We start from the raw sequence: 23,378 nt of genomic DNA on the forward strand, positions 1-23,378 counted from the left end.
CTGCTTTAAGTGGCTGAGAAAAGTAGGCTATGTTATGATCAGTACTGAATATATCCCTTTCTTGTGAGTGTACCGAGTATTCAGGAAGCCCGCTTGACTATGTCTAGAACATAATAAAAGTCTAGAACGTGTTTTCCATGCTCAAGTGAACATTAAACAAATTACTAGTTGAGTATTAAACTGTTTTCTTTTCTTAGGGAATGCAGTCGGATTTTTGGTGAAGATGGTCTGACGTTGAAACTCTTTCTTAAAAGGACTGCTCCCTTTTCTATTCTGTGGACTTTGACTAATTACCTGTATTTACTGGCTTTAAAGAAGCTGACAGCCACAGACGTCTCTGCCCTGTTCTGTTGTAACAAAGCATTTGTCTTCTTGCTTTCTTGGATTGTGCTGAAAGACAGGTTCATGGGCGTAAGGGTAATGACTTATATGATTTTCAACCATCTTGACTTTCATTATCAATCTTAAATCCATGATTTAAAGATACATTGTTTTTAGTATAATGGATGTATATTTTGAAACATTTCTCATTAACTTTGTGGTGCAAATCTAAATCTGAAGTCCAGTTAGGGATCTCAGTCTCTTAAGAGAATAGGGTGCGAGTGCGAAGTCCAGCAGAACTGTGACACCGAATTTCAGATGGTGAATTAGCTGATTGAACTAAGAAGGCCTTTGATGACCTTGGGTTTAAAGTTCTGAAATATCGTTAGTGAAGCGGAAAACACTTTTATACAAGTTTATTTTTAACTTTGTGATAAACTCTTAGGCCCTTACTAGAGCAATTTCGTTTGTCGTTCTGGGCTGATACTGAATTAATCATTTTAAAGATTGTTCTATGCTTTTTCAATATACTATGTCTTTCTAAGGACAACATAGAGACACACACACACACACACACACACACACACTAAACAGGGATTACATGGGCACAGGCCGTTTATGCAGGGGTAAGTTTCACATTGAGTATATAAGTCTGATAGAACAGTATGGATAGGAATAGAAGTGGGATGTATATTTTTTGTATCCCTCTGTCCCCAGCCCCCCACCAAGAGAAAGGTCTACCCCAAGTGGACTTGGGGAAAACTGAGCATATTTCTTGTATATAACATGCACATCTGAGTATGCAGAACGGATTAGGAGCCGCCTCTGCATTTGTGCTCAAAAGTGTCCAGATTCTGCACCATTGTAGTCAATGAAAATATTCCCATTGACTTTAATGGGAGTTGGGTCAGGCCCTAACAATCTGATCTGGTCCCATTGCAGTCAGGGTGAGTTTAGCCATTAATGTCAAAGGCAGGGCCCAGCTCAGGCATCTAGAACTGGAATGGGCCACCAGAGCTGTTGGATTTGAGTTCCTGGGGGAGGGTGATGGCAGGCTGTGCATTCGCTGAGGGACACCTGCCAGCCATTTTATAAAATGATAGACACAACTGTTTTTAGGATGCTGAAGTTGGAAAATGATCCTGGAATGAAGGAGCAGGAGAACCCTGCACTGAGACATCTGACCTGGCTTTTGGAATTGGGGGCAGGTACACTGAGTGAAAAATCTGCCCTTGGGTTCTGGGGACTGAGGGAAAACTTCCTTTTCCTAGAGGGGGCTGGATGGCTTTCCAAACTAGTACTGAGGATATAAACTCCAGATCAGTATAGCATTAAGCATGTGTTTGTTTGTAAGCATGAGTAATGCCATCTCTATTCAGCAAAGCACATGCTTACATGTTTTGCCAAATTAGGGCCATAGAGAAACTTCAGGTCCAGGCGACCAGTCCCAATTCAGACTAGATCAGTAATGAATTTAACCTTTTGCTCTTTGGTGGGTGTCCTGTTGCACTCATGAAATGAGTTTGGCAGACTCTGCCCAGTTTCCAGCAGACTGGTACCCATATGTCAGAACCCTGTTACCACTAATCAGCATAATTTTTGGCAGTCCAAGCGCAAATGCCTAGGATTAAGTTTGCATTGAGAGGTAATCAATCGCTAACCTCCAGAGGTTACCCTTTGAGAATAGAGATGGGGCACATTAGAACCAGGGCACTGTGGGGAAGCCTGTATTGCTACTATGCCTCAATTTCTCCATCTGTAAAATGGGGATAATAATACTGACCTCTGTTGTAAAGACCTTTGAGATCTACTAAAGCTCCATAAGAGCTAGGTGGTATTATAACTAATGTCTGTACTGTCTCTTTTCATGGCCAGTTATTATTGTACATAATGGTAGTGCTGACAATGTGCTAGCCATTGTCCCGTCCCCAGAAAGCTTAGCAAAGACTTGCAGGTGCTCAACTTCAAGTATGTGAGTAGTCCCATTAAGGGAAGGATGGGAATAGTAAGTGTTGGCAGGGTTAGGGCCGAAATATATATGATGCACATATCTATTATATACCCCATTTAAAAATATTAAATCAACAAACATCAGCTGTTACCAGCTGCCCCTTGAACTGTCTGTAGTTCCTTGGCTAATTCCTTGTAGGCATCATGGAAGGAAGTATGCCTTGAGGAAGGATTTGAAAGAGGAGACTATAGTGTCCTTGCAAATCAGAGAGGGGCTCTTTCAGCTCAGGCAGTAGAGGCTCCTGTAGGAAGCACTAAAAGACTCAGGTTCAATTTCTGCTCCCAGCACCCCAGCCAGGGGTATCAGCATTGCAGATAAAAAAAGGATTCTTTCAAATACATGAACCCATCTAACTGACTAAATCAAGGAATGTATTCCATGCACAGTGGGCAGCAATTGCAGTGATAGAAGACTTTGCTTTCCAGAGGTGTTACTGTGGCATGTTTCAAGAGTTCTAAAACGATAGGAGGGAGGGATAGCTCAGTGGTTTGAGCATTGGCCTGCCAAACCCTGGGTTGTGAGTTCAATCCTTGAGGGGACCATTTAGGGATCTGGGGCAAAAAATAGTTGGGGATTGGTCCTGCTTTGAGCAGGGGGTTGGACTAGATGACCTCCTGAGGTCCCTTCCAACCCTGATATTCTATGATTCTAACATAAGGCTTAGTTGTGAGCCTCCTTTCACACCTGCACTGGCTACAGGGGAAGCAGAATGGGTGTGGAAGCTGGGAGGAGAGTGGGCAGGGAGGTAGGCAGAGCCTTGGCTTCCAACCCCTCCCCACTGCACCAGCCAGCAACTGAGCTGCCATGGAGGGATAAGTCAGCTGAATCAAGTAAAAGTTGGCACATCTAACTTTTCCTCTTGAGTGAGAGGAAATAGGACTGAACTGTGAATAATTGAGTAGCAGCTTCAAGAAACACTCATTGAGTGATACAAATAAGTTGAGTCACCAGGTCACTGGTTTGCTCTTGGGACACTGAAGCCTCATGCTGCCACTTACTCCAGGCTTGTGGCCATGACATGATCTAGCCCGTCAAAAGTAAGACATCATATACCTTTTTTAGTAATCTCCATTTCAAAGTAACAAATTTCCATAAAGGGCAAACACAACTGATGAATTGTGCTAAAAAGATGTCATAAAGGAACTAGCTGTGAAAGTGCACTAAAGTTGTTTTCAACTTTTTTTAACTTGTACCATAAAAAGCACAGTATTGAGTGAGGAAAAAGTGTCAGCTTTTGCAATAAGTACATGTAATTATTAATGCTGTACGTGTAATATATTAGGCATAGAATCATAGGACTGGAAGGGACCTCGAGAGGTCATCTAATCCAGTCCCCTGCACTCATGGCAGGATTAAGTATTATCCAGACCATCCCTGACAGGTGTTTGTCTAACCTGCTCTTAAAAATCTCCAATGATAGAGATTCCACAACCTCCCTCAGCAATTTATTCCAGTGCTTAACCACCCTGACAGTTAGGAAGTTTTTCCTAATGTCCAACCAAAACATCCCTTGCTGCAATTTAAGCCCATTGCTTCTTGTCCTAGCCTAAGAGGTTAAGAAAAACAATTTTTACAACCTTTTATGTACTTGAAAACTGTTATCATGTTGCCTCTCAGTCTTCTCTTTTCCAGACTAAACAAACCCAATTTTTTCAATCTTCCCTCATAGCTCATGTTTTCTAGACCTTTAATCATTTTTGTTGCTCTTCTCTGGACTCTCTCCAATTTGTCCACATCGTTCCTGAAATGTGGCACCCAGAACTGGACACAATACTCCAGATGAGGCCTAATCAGCGCGGAGTAGAGCGGAAGAATTACTTCTCGTGTCTTGCTTACAACACTCCTGCTAATCATCCTCCCAGAATGATGTTCGTTTTTTTTGCAACAGCGTTACACTGTTGACTCATATTTAGCTTGTGGTCCACTGTGACCCCCAGATCCCTTTCTGCAGTCCTCCTTCCTAGGCAGTCATTTCCCATTTTGTATGTGTGCATATGTGTACATTTTCCAGCAGTATGTGCACAAGGATAATTTTTAATTATAATAATCAGGCAGGCGAGTGCTTGGGAAATGGAATGTGACAAAGGAGTGTGAGAAGTTCCAATCAACATCCAGCCTTGTGTATTTTGGCAAGATCTGTGCTGCTTTCACTCCTGAGATGCACTGAAAACAGGTGTAATAATTATGTTATCTGAGAAATAAGGGAACAGAAAAATACAGGGCTAATAATATTCTCTGAGCTGGTTTTTACAAAGTACTCAGCACCCACAATCAGGGCCAGGTTTTCAAAAGGACTCCGCTCTTATTGGGCTTACTCAAGGGCCTAAATGGGTGCTGCTGAGGAAAGAGCTGTCTGGAGAATCTGGCCTCATAGTGTAGTTACTCTGCGTGAGCTTTATCTGTATAACTAATCATAAAGGACACTCCCTCTAAATACTGCACACTCAGGTCTCAATCCTTCAAAACTGTGCTCATGTGCTTAATTTAGCACATCCTGTGTAATTCCATTGGAGTCAAGGGAACTACTCACAGTGCATGAAGTTCAGCAGGTGTGTAATTCTTTGCAGTTTGGGCCCGGATTCAGCAAGGCACTTAAGCATGTGCCAAAGACCATTCCTATTCCAGATGGCAGTTAAGCGCACACTTAACTTTAAGCCCATGTTTAAGTTCCATTGACTTAAGAGTTTAAAATTAAGCACCCGCTTAAGTGCTTTTGTCAACAGGGGCCATTAGGGCTACACTTGAATTTTCAAATTTGGCTTCATTTGGTTTGAAAGAAAGCCTGCTACTGGATCACATTAGAGAGACAAAGTGGATGAGGTAATATTTTTTATTGGACCAACTTCTGTTGGTGAGAGAGACAAGTTTTTGAGCTTACACAGAGCTCTTCTTCAGGTCTGGAAAAGGTACTCAGAGTGTCACAGCTAAAGACAAGGTGGAACAGATTGTTTAGAGAAGAAGTAGTTAACAGATATTTCAAGGGACCAAGGTAAAGTGGCCCATTCATGGCAGGGAGGGAAGCTGGAGGGGTGGGGTTTAGTGGGTTATAGATTGTTGTCATAAACCATAAATCCAGTGTGTCTGTTCAATCCATGATTTTTAGTATCTAGCAAAGTTGTGAAGTAAAGCTCCCAGGCTTGTCTTTTGAAGGTATTGTGCAGTTTTCCTTTGAGGATGAAGACTGAGAGGTCAGATATAGAGTGATCGCTTTGTGAAATGTGTTCACCCACAGGTGATAGGCGTTTTTGCCTTTTAGCATTTTTCTGTGTGAGTTCATTTGAGAGCATAGTGATTGGTTTCACCCACATAGTAGTTGTTGCTGGGGCATTTAGTGCACTGGATGAGGTATACCACGTGTGATAGGCATGTGGAGGACCCATGGATCTAGAAAGGTGTGTTGTGGGGGGGTGCTGATCATTGTAGCAGTGGAGATATGTTTACAGGTTTTTATCTGTTGTTCTAAAGGGCCGTGTGGCACTTTGATTGGTGAACCCACACGGGGTATCATCATACAATTATAGCCCATACTCGATGGGGATCACATCCTGAAAGAAATATTTCCTGAACCTCCCACTTCTGTCCTTCAAACAACCCCACAGCCTCTCCATGCTCATCATCAGAAGCAAGCTCCTCATAGACCAGGACATATCCACTCAGTGTGGCACCATACCCTGCCAGAACAACAGATGCAAAACCTGTAGACATATATTATGAAACTATAATGATCAGTAAATGCCTAGCAAATTTAACATTTCATGGATCAGTTAACAGATCATGGGGTTCTCAAGATCCTAGTAAGCCCAGGGGTTCACAGTCACTTTCCCGTCTTTATGTCGGAGGGGGCTAGAAACTTTTTTCTGTTGTACCATGCGGTCACGGTACAGAAGAGTTTGGCAACCACTGGTATAATACATAGCTCTGCAATAGAATGTTTCGTCAGTAGATCTCCTATGTAAAGTGCTTTGAGGTCAGTATTATTATCCCCATTTTACAGTGGAAAACTGAGGCATGGGGAGGGAAAGGGACTTGCCCAAGGTCTCCCAGCTGGCGAGTGGCAGAGCCTGGGATGAAACCCAGCTCTCCAGAGTTCAGGTCACTCTTTTCTTCTCTTGTATAAAGCTGACTTTTTAACCACGTGCTATTTTTCTGGTAAAGGTTAACAGTAAGTCTTGCTCTGAGGATACCTTTAGTGAATAATGATTATCTGGGGGAAGAGATGTGTGGAAGTTTAACAGGTTTTGCAAACAAGATGATGACATGCTATGCTTACAATACCCTATACCCACCTAGCTGATAAAGATTATGACGTCAGGCCTTAGGCCTTGCTTGGGAATGGGTTTAAGCTAACCCGAAAAAAGACACTTTTATATTGAAATAAGACTGTCCACATGAGGTGCATATACTGGTGTAACCATAACAGTGCAACTATAGCAGTACAACTGGTTAACGTTTCTGTTAGAGGGCTTATTCCTTCACCCTCTCACTTCCCTGGTCCTTCTCGCATGAACAGAGAGCAACAATACCTGAAGTCTGAAGGTGCAAACAATTCGATGTTTATTGGCGTGAACTTCCAGCAAGCATGATTCCAGTTTCCTTCCTCAGTGTCCCCCTTCCCAGCTCTGATGCCTCAGAGCCTTGCCTGTGTCCCTGTTCCCATTCCCCCCGCTTAGTGAAACATGATTCCAATTCCCCCACCCCTGTTCCCATTCCCCCCCTTACTTCCTGATTGACTGCAGACTATATAGTAAAACTTGAGTTCTGCTTAGCTATACCTTAACCCATCATTTTACTGAAATTTAACTAACCAATCCAACATACTGTAACATGGTTATTTAACCAATTATATCCCATCACCTTAATTGGTTTACACCCAACAAAATTAATTATACAGCAGACAGAAACAATCACAGAACCAGACAGAGATTATACAGACAAACAATAGGGAAGTGGAGACAACAGTGATAGAACAATACAGAAATGAGGATTTTCTGACAAACAGGATGCTGTCAAACTAAGTTTTCTTTAAATCTTTTAGGCTCTTCCCTTTCTCTGGAGGTGGTAGATCGGATCACCTTTCTAACAGCCCCAGATTGCCTTATTTCCATGTGACTAGTTTGGAATGTGAGGATGTAACCGTTCACTTCCTAGTTTATGGCTGGCCTCTGCTGCTTAGCTGAAGGCCTTAGCCTAAGAACAGGGCCTCAGACTGTCACAGTATGAGAAGGTCCTTACATTGGCAGACAGTGATTTTGATTCTTTCTTTTATACCTCTATAACTAGCTAAGTGATAAGAATACACCTAAAGTCTTAAAGTATAGGCCTTTGCAGACAGGCCTGAATATTTATATCCTAACAGTTTCCAGCGTAGGACAGGCCTTAGGTGACTTGGTCTGAGGGCAATAGTGTGGGATGGGGAGATAAACAGAGGGCACTCGCTGTGCCCCATGGGGAAGTATTCCATAACCGGTAGGCCTACCTTGTCTCCCTGGAAGCTTCTGAATTCCTTATGGCATAGTTGGGCGTCCCATGTATCCACATTGCTCTACTCCTCCCTGTAGTGGAGTTGACTACAGTTGGAGCTGGTCCAAATGCTGCAAACACTTTAAGCTTGTAAGGTGGCCTCTTGACTTCAGATGCTTAAAGTGAAGGATGTGCGTGTCTGCAGGTTCAGAGCCCTGGTTATGTTCCTCCTTGAGCTCTATTTAAATGTTCATATTTGAAAAGAAAATCCTTTGGGGACCTCTTGCCACCCCTGGCTCTGAGCTTCTTTTCAGGAAGGCTGGTTGTAGATAGGAGACAGGTTTCCTTATATTACACTGACTAAGGCTGTAGTATGCGCCCCATGGACAAAGCTGTTCCTTGGTGAAATGCTGCCTGGCTAAACTTTCTTCCAAGAAAGACAATGCAAACTGGTGTTAGTCATTGTCTGTTAGGTGGCCTAAGAAGGTTTCCAGCTTGTTCCATTAATTGAAAGACTTGTTTAAAGAGCAGTCCGCTACAACAGGCCACTTTACTTCCCTTCGACCCCTGCTGCTACTTGCCAGCACAGCGAGCCTGAAGGATACGCACTTGGGCCTCTCAAGCAAGCATAAGACAATTACTGCTCACCAGTCATTCGCTCCAATGCTTTAATGTATCCTCTGCAGAAGTAACTCCTAATATGAAATTTAAAATAATGTTCTTACCGTTTTTTCCATTGTCAGGTCGTATTCATCCTGTGGCTGAGGAGATGATGCTCGTTTTGTGCTCATTGTCTTCTAACGGCTGCTGAGGGAAAGGCTTGGCTTTCTAAAATCCTGGCAAACTGTAAAACTGGCCCTAAAATTACTGTAGGGTTGGACTGAGAGCCCCTTGCTCCCACCCCACTGGTGAGCAGTTACTCACCTGAGTTGTGCTATTGAAGTCAGTGGATTTACTCATGTGAGGAACTGCTCAGTAATGTGAGGAAGAGGGCCACAATACGGTTCTTAGTGAGATGCTGTTCACTAACAATCAAATCCCGATCCCATTGAAGTCAGTGAGAGTTTTACCGATGACTTCAGAGGGAGTGGGATTTGACCCCAAGATCACAGAAAAGGTATTACTGTTGCAAAAATGTGTTAGCTGCATTCGGTTAACCTGTGGGTTGTCAGAACATCACGTGAGTAAGAACTCAGATCCAGGGTATTGCTTCTGGCACACATCTAGCCAACAAAATAGGCAGGCGATCCACATCCATAGAAATACATATGACTCTTTGTGCCAAGGGTGTAATATTAAACTGACAGGGCACCACTGAAGTGGTGTCACATGCCGTGGGTAAGTCTTCCTGGTGCAAAATTAGTTTTAGGAAACAATTCCCGACCTATCAATCCGGGTGGAGTATGTAGACGTTTACAATGATAGCCAACAGCCATGTGTGCCATCACCATCTTGACTGAAAGACTGGTGGTCAAACAATCCTCTACATAAGTTATTTTTGTAGTGAGACTGGAAGTTCCATGAACCTGAATCTCCCCTTTCCCCCGCTCAGTCAGTAGTAGCTGTAATAGCTTTGGCAGAGGAGAGGATCCTCTTGTAGGATGGTGGAGGGTGACAGGCTGTCTGTCAGTCCCCAGAAGATGGCTCCATTGGGATTTAAGGGAAGTCTACCAGGCCAGCTCTCCAAAGATGTAGGAAAGAGAAGTAAACTAGGTGACCATCCCTGAAAACGGCAGAAGGGGGAAAGAAAACTACAGAGGCACCTCTCCTCAGATAACAGGGAGGTAAGAAAAAAGACTGGACCTGGAAAACAGGGTTGGTTTTCCGACAGGGACCACAAATGAAAGGATATTAAATTATGCCTGGTAGGTGGGGAGAAGGTTCTGTGGGAATGGTCATGGAGTCTGCTGGGAATGGTGTTTTGCACAATGGTTGGACGCCCAGTGAGAATTTTTCCTGAGCAAAGACTGAAGAACTTCAACAAAGGGGAAGTAAAGACATCTGAATAATGAGGCTCGAGAACACTTTCTGTGACGCCTGTTGCTCCAGTCATTAAGACTAGAAACAACAGTGCTTTCCATTGATGAGATGAGAGCTGTATGGAGGAAGCAGGGAACCGTATACCTTCTTATGTGCCACCTTTTGTAAAGTACACTGGCATCAGACGAGTGGCACTGATGTGATTTTGAGGAAACAGGTACATTCTGCCAAGTTCTGCTCCCACTTACAAATCTGGGGTAACTCTATTAGAAATATGTAAAAAAAAACCCAACCCCTCTCTCTATACTTTCATGCAACCCATAGTTTTTATGAGGTGTTTGATTATCAATCCAGTACAACAGAGCTACCTTATTTATCACATTTATATTTCCAGACCTAAGTGACCAGTTTCTACTGATTTCTTTTCTCAAATAATTCTCCTGGAATCTTAACATAAAAATGAACATGGAGGTCTTTAACATTTTCAGTAGGTGATGATTACTTCAGGGCCTTTTGTTATGTCTTTTGGGAAGCAGGTTTGCAATATTACATGTGACCAGTGACAGAATATGACCAATCTACAATGCAACCCAAGATTTAAAAAGACACACCAGTGTAGCTGTTTGTTTAGTTTTTTAAGCCTCTGAATCTGAATTGTAGTTCTGATCTCTGAGGGGGTTTGGTTATAATTCTGAATTGCTATAAAGCTGATTTTTTTTATCTTGTTAATTCATATCCTGGGGGAAGTTGAAAAGAAAAACAGAAATATTACGTATCTATGCATAGTAACTAATGGACTGTTCAGCTAAACGGAAGCTAATGCCTAGAATTTCTGCATTGGTGATGGCTGATAAGCAAGGATTCCATTTAGCGTTTCAAGATTATAGTTGAGTTCTGTATCCTGCTTACTGACGACATACCATGTACATGTAGATCTAGCTATGAAATATTACTGTCAATTCTAGCAGTATGACATACTGTGTCATATGATGTTATAAGAATCATCTTTATCCTACATGAAGGTAAAAGATCGAGTTTTATAGAGTCGAAGGCTAGTAGGGTCCATTGGTCTGAACTCCTGTTTATCATAGGCCATGAAATTTCACCCAAATACTTCTATACTGAACTCGATGACTTCCGTTAAACCAAAGCATTCCAATCCTCAGGAGACTGAGGGCTAGTCTACACTAGAAAATGAGAGTGACCCAGCTACATTGCTTAGGGTGTGAAAAAGCCACATCCCAGAGCAACGTTGTTACCCTGACTTGAGTCTCCGTGTAGAGCAATGGAAGAATTCTTCCGTCGACCTAGATACTGCCTCTCAGGGAGGTGGATTTACTACAGCGATGGGAGAACCCCAGCAGCTGCACTGCTGTGGCGTTTTAAGTGTAAGACGTACCTAGACTGTATGTCGCAGAGAACAGGAAAGATCTAGATGCCACCAATGCCCAAGGCCCCTGCAGTATCAGTGAATTGATTAGGTGAGGTATGCCCAGGTGATCCAGGCCCCAGGAAGGCAAGAAAAACCCAAGGTCCCTGGCAATCTGGGGGGGAAATCCTTCCCAACTCCAAATGTAGCGATCAGTTTGACCCGGAACATGTGAGCAAGACACAGCAGCCAAACATCTAGAAAGCAGATTCTCTATGCCACCTCAGAGCACTGCTCGGCCCCACCCAGTGTCCCATCTCCTGCTGTGGGCAGTCTCTGATGCTTCAGAGGAAGGTGGGGAAAAAAAAAAGAAAACCCAGGATACATCTTCTCTTGTGCATTGTGGAAAATTCCTTCCTGATCCCTTCAGGGAGACGGCTGAAGCCCTGAAGCATAAGACTGGATTATAGACATTGTCTTAATGAATTGCTACAAGAGTTATGAGCATGTTGAGGTCAATGCAAGTCAGCCTGTTCCCCTATGGAGGAATAGAATGAACAGTGGGATGTATAGATTCACAGGTTCCAAGGTCCAAAGGTACTATTCTGACCATCCAGATTGGCCTCACTACCCCCATCCAAACACAGAGAGCTCATACAAGGGTGCATTTTTCTGGGCTTTACTTTTCCGTAGTAGTGGCTGTTTTACAGAAAAGTCCCAGAACAGACCATAAACTCGTGGATCAAATGAAGTGATGCCATAGACTGTGGTTGCACATTTGTACGGTTGGTAGCGGACACTACTAGTATTTGAAGAGGAGGCATAGTCTAGTAAAAAGAGGTATAAGGTAACATTTTCAAAAGGACCCAAGCAGGTTAGGGACCTAACTTCCATTGATCTAAGCAGGTTAAGCACCTAACATATTTAAGCACGTTTGAAAATCTTATTAGGCATCTGTTTGTGGCTTTAGGCACTTCATATCTTTGAAAAGCTGGCCCTCCCAAATCCTCTTTTCAAAAGTGACTTAGGTCCAGATCCTCAAAGGTATTTAGGTGCCTAATTCCCATTGACACCTCCCATTGAAGGTAAGAGGGAAGGATGATCCACTGGCCTAAGACAGTTCACCCAGGTTCAATTCACTGCTCTGCCATTGATTTCCTCTGTAACCTTGGGCAAGTCACTTAGCCTCTCTTTGCCTTAGTTTCCCTTTGTAAAATGCAGATAATATGCTTCCCTGCTTCACAGGGGAGTTGTGAGGAAGAAATACAAGGGTGTGAAGTGCTTTGAGATCTCCTGATGAAGTGCTATATAAGAAATAGGCATTACTATTAATAATAAGGGTAAATGGAACTGAAAGAGAATGTAAATTCTACTTGGCACAAACTGGCTTGCTTTGAACAACCTGTCCTTTAAAGATTAATTGCCACTTGCCACTATTATATATGATTCTCCATGCAAAGTCCATTGCCAAGTAAGCATGTTGTTTCTCGTTCAAGTTGTATACAGTTTTGTGCATCTGCTTTATACAACAAATTCTGCACACATTTTTTGTGACATAAACATAGGATCTGTTTGGCCATATTTACCCTGGCTCTCTGCCAGTCTGTTGTGAAGTTATGCCTGAAAGGAAAACAAAAGCACCTGGTGAAGTTAGCTTTTTACTCCCATAAGCAGGGCTGGGATGCTAATGTAGCATTTAAATTGAAATAATAATTGATGTTAAGACAAGAAGAGAGTATACAGTATTGGCCTTTTTGAAATAGGTTTTTGTTTAATTTCTGGAAATTAAAAACCTATCAAAATATCAGACAGTTTTTTCATGGGAAAAACATCATTGTTACAAAAAGTGGAGGATTTTTTGCTTGTTTTTGTGTGTGTGGTTTTTTTTTTCCTCTTAAAGAAACAGACAATGAAAAGTACAAAAATGTAAATGACTTACAGCTTGCCTGGGTTGGCCCTGTAACAAAGAAAGGGGGACTCTGCTGTATATGCTGTGGGACTGTCCAACACTCAGGTAGCTGTGAAAAGAGATGGATGCAAGAGTTGAAATGGGTCTCGGCTTACGCAGCCAAACCCTAGCCGAAAATCATATCCTCGGTTATTTATCTACTAGACTGGGGGTTTACCTCTGCCACAAAGACTTTGGTTCATAAGGGCTTCCATGATCACCAAGCATATGATTTTACAAAAATGGAAGAGTAGGCTTATGCCCAGACTAGAGCAATGTTATTGGGACCTGTCTCGCTGGGCAGCCAAAGAAAGACTAGCTTCGTGCCATAGAGAGCAATTGTAGAAATTTGAAGAAATGTGGGCCCCATTTCTAGATCTGTTTGAATAAAAAATGTTGAACTGGCTCAAAGAATGCCAGACGTCCATTCCACCTAACCCTTTCCCCCACACCATTCCCGCCCCCACAGTCCTCACTCTCCCTCCATGCCTTATTCAAAAAGCAATGTTCTCTTGCTAATTATTAACAGTTTCAAACATACGGAAAAGTTTCCAGGCTGTTTGTAATACACCGTTGAAAAACTCAGAACTGGGGTTAAAGGACTCCCCTCATGTTATGACCAATAGATCCAAAGTGATTTTGAAATGGAGCCTCAGTCCATCCTCTGATTATTTTGAACCTGCAACTTTGTGAGCACAAATAAAAAGTAGTTGATTATGTCAGGATTAGAGTCATGGGAGCAAAATGCCGGTTTTAAAACTGACCCATCAAATCTTTGGTGAAATGTGGCTTTTTCAACTATATTCTGAATATTTTGGTGTCATGTTGTTTAACAGTGTAATGAAATTATACATATGGAGCCCGATTTTCAAACACTGTAGCCTGATCTTCAGAAGGTCTGAGCTACCACAGCTCCCTCGGAAGTCAATGGGAGCTGCGGACACTCAGCCCCTTTGAAATTCAGACCACTTGTTTACCTATCTAATTTTGGTCAAGATGACTAAATCCAGAGGGGACGATTTTCAAAGGCACCAAGGGCAAAGAGGTGTCCAACTCCTAGGGAAACTTAACTGCCATCTGCGTCTTTGAAAATCTCCCCAGCTTTAGGTACCTAACTTCAAGCAACTATGTTTGAAAATTTGGCTCCTTAAATGTAATAGATCATTAAAAAAGATGGCTTTCCGAACACAGCAAATGGCCAGTTTGTGAAGCCCTGGTTCACATTAGTGAACAGTTGCCCACACAAGCAGTCCCCCTGGATAAAGTGCTCCCGCACGTGAGGAGAGGTGCACAATCTAGCTGTACTTGTTGAGATAAAATCCACATTCAATATTCTCCAGTACTCTCGTTCTAAGTTTAGTGAGAAACGCTAGCTGGGATTTGGTGCCAATGGGAGTTAGGCACACAGGGTATAATTTTCAAAAGCACCTAAGTGATTTAGGCCTTGACTACCTGGGAAAATCACAATTGGATCTAGGACCCTAAGGCCTTGTCTACATGGGGTAATTGACTGACATAGCTTTTGTGGGATAAACTATTCTGCACAAGCTATAACTCCAGGTTTGATACCATTCCACAATAAAAATGACTTCTGTTCCGGAACAGAATGTGCACACAGGGAGATTTGGCAGGAAAACTTATTCTGCAGTCCTATACTGGTCATTTCTCCTCTGTAGACAAGGCCTGCAGGTCCTAAATCCCACTGAGATTTAAGAGCCAAAATCACCTAGGTGCTTTTGGAAATTCTAATCACAAATCCCATTGGAAGTTGGGCACCGAACTCCCTTATGTTCCTTTGAAAATCCAAGACACTATCTGTAGCCTTACTAAAGACTTGTTTTGTCTAGCAGCAAATTAAGTTGTATAGACGATAATGTGCCAGAACAGTCTTAATCTTGGGAATCATTGCACCAAAGTGGATGTTAATCTAAAAATAATGTACGATAAAAGTTCTTTCAATAGGTGCCATGAGACCGTGTGATGTTATAGACCCATATAGTTCATGATGCATATACCTACATTACTATCTGACGTCTTTCTCAATAGTTACATAATCACCTATTTAAGAGGAAACTAGACGAACTAAAGTTAGAGAAAGTAGCTGGTAACTATCATAAAACCACTCAGAGATAATCTAATCTCTTTCCAAACAATAAAGTTCCTATGAGCTTTAAATTTCTTTGTTTTGCTTGTACAGATTGTTGCAGCAATAATGGCAATCACAGGAATTGTTATGATGGCATATGCAGATGGTTTCCATGGCGATTCAATTATCGGGGTAGCATATGCTGTTGGATCTGCATCCACCTCTGCACTCTATAAGGTGGGTCATAATGTTTTGTTAATAGCAGGGAAATGGTCTTATTCCCTGCATCATGCGTTAAAAAATGCACAAGTTGAAAGCAAGCCAGGTTAAAAAATATATAAGGCTCACCTTTGCTGCATAATTTATATTCTGAGCAGGAAGTGTCAGAAAAGTTACTACAGAGATAATTATTTTGTGACTGCCAAGTATTCAGAGGGGCTTTGCTTCATGAGCCTTTAATGAAATCTCTATTATTATACTGCCGGAAGATTATCATCTATGATTTCATCGTTTTTTTGCCATGGCAATTTATTGACACTATTTATAATGGGCTTGCTCTGCGCAACAATGAGAAAATATTGAATGCTGTTAAACACCCTGTTTCTTTGATGATGGCAAAATTCTCATCTCTTCTGCACTGCAGATCTCTATTTCATATTCCGCGCTCGTTCTAGGTTGGGAACTCCCATCCAGGACAATGGAAGTAGTACATGCAGCATTTGGTTAGAGGCGCACAGGGCATGAGATTGCACAGTTCTACCCCAGAGGTTCTACTTCTACTTTATTCGAAGAAGTGCTCTCCTTTTACCTTGATTGACACTTAGTGAGAACGACACTACATGCATGCAGGTTTCCTGCCATTAATGAGGTGGAGTGTGAAGCAGAAGGTGGATTGGTGATGTGGAAGGGTTCTAAAGTTAGCTTCCGGCTTCATCCTTAATTGTATGTGTCAGGTTCACCGTGAATAGTCACTAGTCACTCAAAATGTATGAATTTTGGTCTATGGGGATGAACTCTGCAGTGATTTACACCGCTTGTGATCCCGCCCCCCTCCCCCGACTTCAGAGAACCTATGGGCCTGATTTGGTTTTTGAAGGAGTCATTCGTGATTTACATCCGTGCGAGGTGAGAGTTGAGCCCTGTCACTCTAAATATTTAACCTGTCTTGGCTCCAGGGTTGTATTTTATTTACATTTGTTCCTTGCAAAATATTTTAATATGGTAACGTTACCGTTGCTGGCTCAAAGCTGGCCCCATTTGTACTGTGAGAAGGACGTGGTTGAGTTGTGTGGACACAAAACTGAGAATGGGGATCACCTGAGTTTTAATCCCAGCTCTCTCTCTCTCTCTCTCTCAAACTCTTTCTTTGAGGCCATGAACCACTGATTTAAGCCTTGATTAATCAAGGTACTTAAGCTTGTACCTAACTTTAAGCACATGAGTGGCGCCATTGAAGTCAGTGGGACTACTGGTGTCTAAAATGAGGCATGTGCTTAAGTACTCTAATGAATTGGGGCCGGGAGCCCAAATGTTCATGAAGGCTTCCAATTTTGGGTGCCCACCTGCAGCATCGGCTAACTTCAGCTGTGGTTGGAGCTGCTCTGCACCTCTGGAAAAAAAACATTGCTAGGTGCTGGATATACACAAAGGAAGTGCCTGCCTTGGGGAAACAAACCAGACAGAGCCATGGAGAGTAGTGGGACAGAAGTTACATCATACACATGAAGGAGCCAGCCAGAAGGTTCGTGTCGTGACAGCAAGGCGTGGATTGTTTAACCCTTCCTCATGTGCATGAGTACTCACACAACCAGTCCCATTCAAGCCAAAGGATCTCCTCACATGCATAAATGATTAAAGGACTAGAAAACATGACCTATGAGGGAAGATTGAATAAATTGGGTTTGTTTAGTCTGGAAAAGAGAAGACTGAGAGAGGACATGATAACAGTTGTTACAAGGAGGAGGAAGAAAAATTGTTTTTCTCAACCTCTGAGGATAGGACAAGAAGCAATGGGCTTAAATTGCAGCAAGGAAAGTTTAAGTTGGACATTAGGAAAAACTTCCTACCTGTCAGGGTGGTTAAGCACTGGAATGAATTGCCAAGGGAGGTTGTGGAATCTCCATCATTGGAGATTTTTAAGAACAGATTAGACAAACACCTGTCAGGAATGGTCTGGATAATACTTGGTCCTGCCACAAGTTCAGGGGACTGGACTAGAAGACTCTCGAGATCCCTTCCAGTCCTTTGATTCTATAAGTGCTCACCAGGAGAGTAAGGCCTATAATGATTTAATAATACAGGGTCAGATCAGTCTCTTCTGTGGTAATACCCACTGGAGAAGGTCGGGGGGGAGAGGGGATCTCAAAGACCCTCTGACAGAGCTCTTCCATTATCAAGGGGAAAGGTTGGTCCTGCAGAGCTTTGTAGACATGGGAGAACTTCACTTGCAGCAGGATGTAACTGTTTTAAAATCTTCCTTTTCCACCACAGGTTTTGTTCAAGATGTTCCTTGGAAGTGCAAACTTTGGGGAAGCTGCTCATTTTGTTTCCACTCTGGGTTTCTTCAATTTAATCTTCATCTCGTTTACCCCGATCATACTGTATTTTACGAAAGTGGAATACTGGTCTCCCTTCTCTGCCGTGCCGTGGGGTTATCTGTGCGGAGTAGCCGGCCTCTGGTTAGGTATTTGCAGAACATTTTTTTCATTTTTCTAATGCCTCATTTTGTTTACTGCAGGATCACCTTGAAACAGCTGCCCACATGAAAATTCTCCTTTCTCTAAATGTTTCAATGGCAGAATTCATTTGTAGCTAAAATCACCATCTCATATCCCAAGAGACACCACTAGGCCTGCTTGGAAAATGGTTAACATAGCTCATGAAAACTTGGGGGCGGGGGAAAGTCCAAATTTAAAAAAATATGCTGAGCCGCTCTAGTAATTCTATTATCAGAGGGGTAGCCATGTTAGTCTGGATCTGTAAAAAAGCAACGAAGAGTCCTATGGCACTTTATAGACTAACAGATGTATTGGAGCATAAGCTTTCGTGGGTGAATACCCACTTCGTCAGACGCATGTAATTCTGTTAGTTTTTACACTCACATTTTTATAGTGGTGCTTCAGCTGCCCCATTGTCTTACATACAACTGGCTTATTTTAAAATAAACTTGATGTAGCTGCTTGTATTTAGTTAGTCATCCAAATGTTAGTTCTTGGAGCACTGTCCGTTAATCATTTTGTTGTTATTGTGCTAGCAACTAGAGGCCAACTCAACCAGAGCTCCTTTATGCTAAATGGTGCAATAGCTTGTGCTCCACTTTGGTGCAAATGAAAAGCTGCATGGCCTTTAACTCCTATAACTCCCCTGCTCCATTTACAACGTTTCCTCTTTCAAAGAACTGTTGCTAGTGCTACTGAGTCTGCGAAGAGAACCATTGACATTGACCCAGGTCTGCTTTACACTCTGTTTCCTTCGCTAATAATGAAAGTGTCCATCTGTTTGGAACCGAACAGATTTTTTTTATCTCAGTCATACACTAAATGGAAACACTTTGGGGAAAACTATTGTTCATGCCTAGATGGGCTTCCCAGCCTCTCAGAGTCTGAATCAGAAGGGATGGCAGAGGTGTTGAGAGATTTGACTCTCTTCCACTTGCTGCCCTAGACCTAATTACATCCACTCTAAGAGCACCAAGGTAGGTGTAATTTATCATCCAGGGAGCTGGTTGAATACGGACTTTAAAGTAGGATAGAGCAGCTGCTGCACAAAGCAGGCAGAAAGCCAGCATAAAATCCTCAGTGTTGCTAGCTCTGTGCCATGCCCCTTCCTGATAACACCAGGATAGGAGCAGGAGGTGTGGCCATGGAGAAGAGGGGCCTGGCTGGGGTGCAAGGTGCTACTGCACAACAACATTCCCACACTGATAGAACGGCCCTTGGGAGCTGTTTCCAGCTAGTGCAATTTGCAGCAGCAGCCCTGAGGCTGCTCTAAGTTGTACTGCGGCCAAACTCTCTACTACCCAGCTCTGGAACTGGGGGATGGGGGCATAGTTTGGCTGCACCTGAGGGCTCAGCCCCAGAAGCCTAGCTGAGCTCAGGGGGATTTAACTTAGCTGCATTCAGAGGTGATGTATATCTGAGTGGTGGTGGTAACAGCAATGCGTAATAGAAATAATGCTAGTCCAAGGGGATTGAGGCTCAAGAAGTTGCAAAACAGGGGAAGCAGGAAAGGGAAAACTGAATAACTGATGAGTCTGAATCAACCCAGTACCCCCACGGGTGCTGTATCATACAATATAGTGCAGTATAGCCTGTCCTTCAACTGCCTGCACTTTAAAATCCCTTTAAAAAGATGGGGGATTTCAGTGACGCTCGAATAGCTTATAATCTTTCACTTGGCTAGGCTTCCTCATGCTGCAACATCCATTTAGTAGCTATGGCCCTACGTGTAAGGGATTGTGCATCCAAAAAGAACACCTCCCCTCTGGTACCTGCACTTTTTAAAGCCCGTGAAAGGGAATTCAGAATCCTCTCCAGTTACACTGCCACTCTCATCTCATCCACTGGCCACTTCCCCGTGAACTACAGAGTCATTGCAGCAAAGAGTCTTGTGGCACCTTATAGACTGACAGATGTATTGGAGCATAAGCGTTCGTGGGTGAATACCCACTTCGTCGGATGCATGCATGCATCATGCATCCAACGAAGTGGGTATTCACCCACGAAAGCTCATGCTCCAATACATCTGTTAGTCTATAAGGTGCCACAGGACTCTTTGCTGCTTTTACAGATCCAGACTAACACGGCTACCCCTCTGATACAGAGTAGTTGACTCCCTTCTTTTTTTAGTGGCTGAACAAAAAGGACAGGGCTGTCCTGGTAGGTGCATGTGCTTCTTGCTGCCATGTTCCTTTCAGGTATTGTGTAGCCAGAGGCAGCACCTCCTTAGCTGGTGAAATGTTACCCCCCCGCTCCATTCCTGGCCTGTTGAGACAGCAGAAGTCCACCCTAACCCAAGAGGGACTAGTCTGAGAACAATCCCGGTTTCTTTTGTGGATAAGGGTGTAAAGCTTCGGTTCAAGCTTCAAAACAGGAAAGTGGCCCATTTTGAATGAGCAGGTTTTTTTTAACATGAACTTACAGCCAACCCTTCTCTCCTTCCCCATGCTAAACTTACATTCACATTCTGCTCATGACACATGCAGGATCAGATCCCTGACGGGCAAGAACTTATTAGAATGCCTGATGTAATTTAAAAGCTTAGAAAATCCGTTTGTTATTATTTTATTACTTCCAGCGTCTCATGTATCATTCTCTTTCTTTACAGCTTTTAACATATTGGTAAATGTTGGAGTTGTGCTGACCTACCCCATCCTAATTTCTATCGGGACAGTGCTCAGTGTTCCTGGAAATGCAGGTACAAATAATGCAATTAATGAATAAAACTCATAGACAAATGTACTAACATTTGAAGTAATTTTTAAGGGCACATGATGTTGCCATATTTCTTCAGAAAGGTTTCCTAATGTAACCCGTCTGCCAGGTGGAGCCAGCAGCAACCAGGGCCGGGTTCAATATCTAGGGGTTCCTTTCCATCGATACAACACAGAACCGGCTCGAGCCCCCACGCAGTAATTGGGAAATTGACACATCATCCCTGGGCGCCTCTGAGAGGCAATACTTCTCCACTCGCAAGCACAGAGTCTGAGTGTAGAAAATAAACGTTTAATAAAAGGAGGGAAGTGACTCGGCATTCATTTGGGAAAACACCGCAAACAGGGTTCATAAACCTAAATCATGAGTAAGAGACCCACCCCCAAGTAGGTTGGGCAGTGTCCTTGTCCCCTCAGGTTCTTAAGTCCAGCAACCCAAAAGCCCCCTTCATATGCTGGTCCCGTCTCTGCACACCACTCACAGTTGCTGTCCTTGGCCAGTTCAGACCCAGAGTTCAGAGGTGCATCTGTAGAGTTCACCTCCCTCCCTGGTTGGAGGGGGAGGGGGTAAAGAGGCACCTTACTCATTCCACTACTCGGGCACTCACCAGCTGCTCCTGCTGGCCACCTGATCCCTGCTCTCGCTGTGCCTCTCTGCTGCCACCAGGCCAGTCACCTGCTCACACCACGCCTCTCCACCAGCTGCCCTGCTAGCCGCTCGTCATGCCTCTCCACCAGCCGCCCTGCTAGCCACCCGTCATGCCTCTCCACCAGCCGCCCTGCTAGCCACCCGTCATGCCTCTCCACCAGCCGCCCTGCTAGCCACTCGTCATGCCTCTCCACCCGCCGCCCTGCTAGCCACCCGTCATGCCTCTCCACCAGCCGCCCTGCTAGCCGCTTGTCATGCCTCTCCACCAGCCGCCCTGCTAGCCGCTTGTCATGCCTCTCCACCAGCCGCCCTGCTAGCCACTTGTCATGCTTCTCCACTGCCACCCTACTGGCTGTTTGTTGCACCTCTCCAGCTAGTTGTTCACCAGCTCACTATCAATCACCTTCTGCTGCCCCTTGCTGTGACCTCAGCACATCAATTTCTTAAAAAGCAACAGAGGGTCCTTTGGCACCTTTAAGACTAATAGAAGTATTGGGAGCATAAGCTTTTGTGGGTAAGAACCTCACTTCTTTAGATGCAAGGCTACCCCTCTGATACTTAGTGATTTTAGCTCTGTGCAGACTAGCCAGTAACATAGTCCTGCCACAAGTGGTTGCAGCTCTCATTGGGCAATTTAAAACAACAAAAGAAGCTCCTAATAAAGCCTATTTAGCTCTATTCTTTGAACTGTTGGAAGGAACAGGTTGAGCCAGTCTTAAAGAGGACCCTTGCTGAGGGTGTGCAGCCTCCCAGGCAGGTAGGCAGTCTACCTACCTCTTTACTTTCACAAGTCTCTGACATTCGAGCCCTTGGCTTACCAAGGTTCTTTCAACCGATGGTGACCCCCTCCTTTGGGACAGGTTAAGCACAGTCCTGCTTTTCTGTATTCCCACAATAATTACAACATTGGTAACCATATTTCACTACCCCTGCATTTCGTACTAAGGGGATTTGTACCCAATCCCAGCCAAAGTTGACCACTTTGACACCGCTGTATCTGCTAAATATGTAAGCAAAATAGGAGCAAATTGTATTTACATAAACACACCCAAATCTCTCCCCCTCCCAGCTAGCTGTCAGGGAAGCATTCATTCAGACCCTGCTTACACTAACTTAACTCACATTTTAAATAAACATGAAGCTGCCAACACTAGAGGGGTGCAAGAGGTTTAAATTTTGCAAGTGCAATTTTTCACTGGGAAATTAAAAGTCAATATATGATTTTCCAGTACATGTAACTCCCCTAACAATCTATGGACTAGGTTGTGCACCTGGGTGGGCTATCTGTCGCCGTGGTCTGGGGCAAGGTAGGGGTGGGTGGAGCTTTGACTCCGCCTCCCCAGCACAGCTGAGCCAGTGCCAATGGAGGAGTAATCTGTGCCAAGTATAGGACTAGCAAAGATGACTTCCTCTTTGCTCCATGGGGAAAGTAACCAAGGACCAAATTGTAACTCTGAGTTTTACTCAAGGCTTGTGTGACTTCTACAATCTAGCCTTAATATTGAATGACTTACAGTACACATTACTGTTAAAACACAGAGGAAAAGCAAGGCTTTCCAATAGAACTCACCGTTAAAGTTATAGGAACCATACAAAGCTCGTTTCGACGAAGCCATACCACGCAGAATGATAGTATTTGATTTCATTGTCTTTTCCCCCATTGTAGCTGTGGATCTCCTAAAACACGAGGTGATCTTCAGTGTAGTAAGGTTGGGTGCCACAATCATCATCTGCACTGGATTTTTGCTAATGCTGCTGCCGGAAGAATGGGATGAAATTACCCTGCGATTCATCAACAGCTTAAAGGAAAAGAAAAGTGAAGACCACGTAGAAGATATCACAGACTCCAGTGTGCATACAAGGAGCAGAAGCAGAGCCAACGGGACAGTGTCTATACCACTGGCTTAAAGCTGGCGAACATTTAACTGCACGTGAATGTATATTCTGTGAATATAATTTAATTTTCTCACTACTTGTATGCTAAAATGACAGTATTACTCTGAACTGGGGATGAATTATAAAATAAATGATAAACACATCAATAATAAATGTTTACATTTATACACTTACAAAGGAACAGGTGTAAATAACCACAATAAATTTTTTTTGTAATGAAACGTTAA

At 43.4% G+C, this 23,378-nt stretch overlaps 1 protein-coding gene across 3 annotated transcripts in view; it reads left to right on the forward strand.

Moving 5' to 3' along the window:
• Window positions 1-23,378, forward strand: part of SLC35F4 (solute carrier family 35 member F4) — a 182,198-nt gene extending 158,820 nt beyond the window's left edge. For 2 of the 3 annotated variants that reach the window (XM_005295518.4, XM_008170940.4), the window contains exons 4-8: window positions 198-417; window positions 15,287-15,412; window positions 17,666-17,858; window positions 20,501-20,590; window positions 22,922-23,378. In XM_005295518.4, coding sequence (XP_005295575.1) covers window positions 198-417; window positions 15,287-15,412; window positions 17,666-17,858; window positions 20,501-20,590; window positions 22,922-23,163 — 871 coding nt within the window. In that variant the 3' untranslated portion in view covers window positions 23,164-23,378. The remainder of the gene's footprint in view (window positions 1-197; window positions 418-15,286; window positions 15,413-17,665; window positions 17,859-20,500; window positions 20,591-22,921) is intronic. The other variant, XM_042850877.2, reaches the window with a different exon arrangement.

Source organism: Chrysemys picta, chromosome 4 (assembly GCF_011386835.1).
Source record: "Chrysemys picta bellii isolate R12L10 chromosome 4, ASM1138683v2, whole genome shotgun sequence".
Taxonomy (NCBI): Eukaryota; Metazoa; Chordata; order Testudines; family Emydidae; genus Chrysemys; species Chrysemys picta.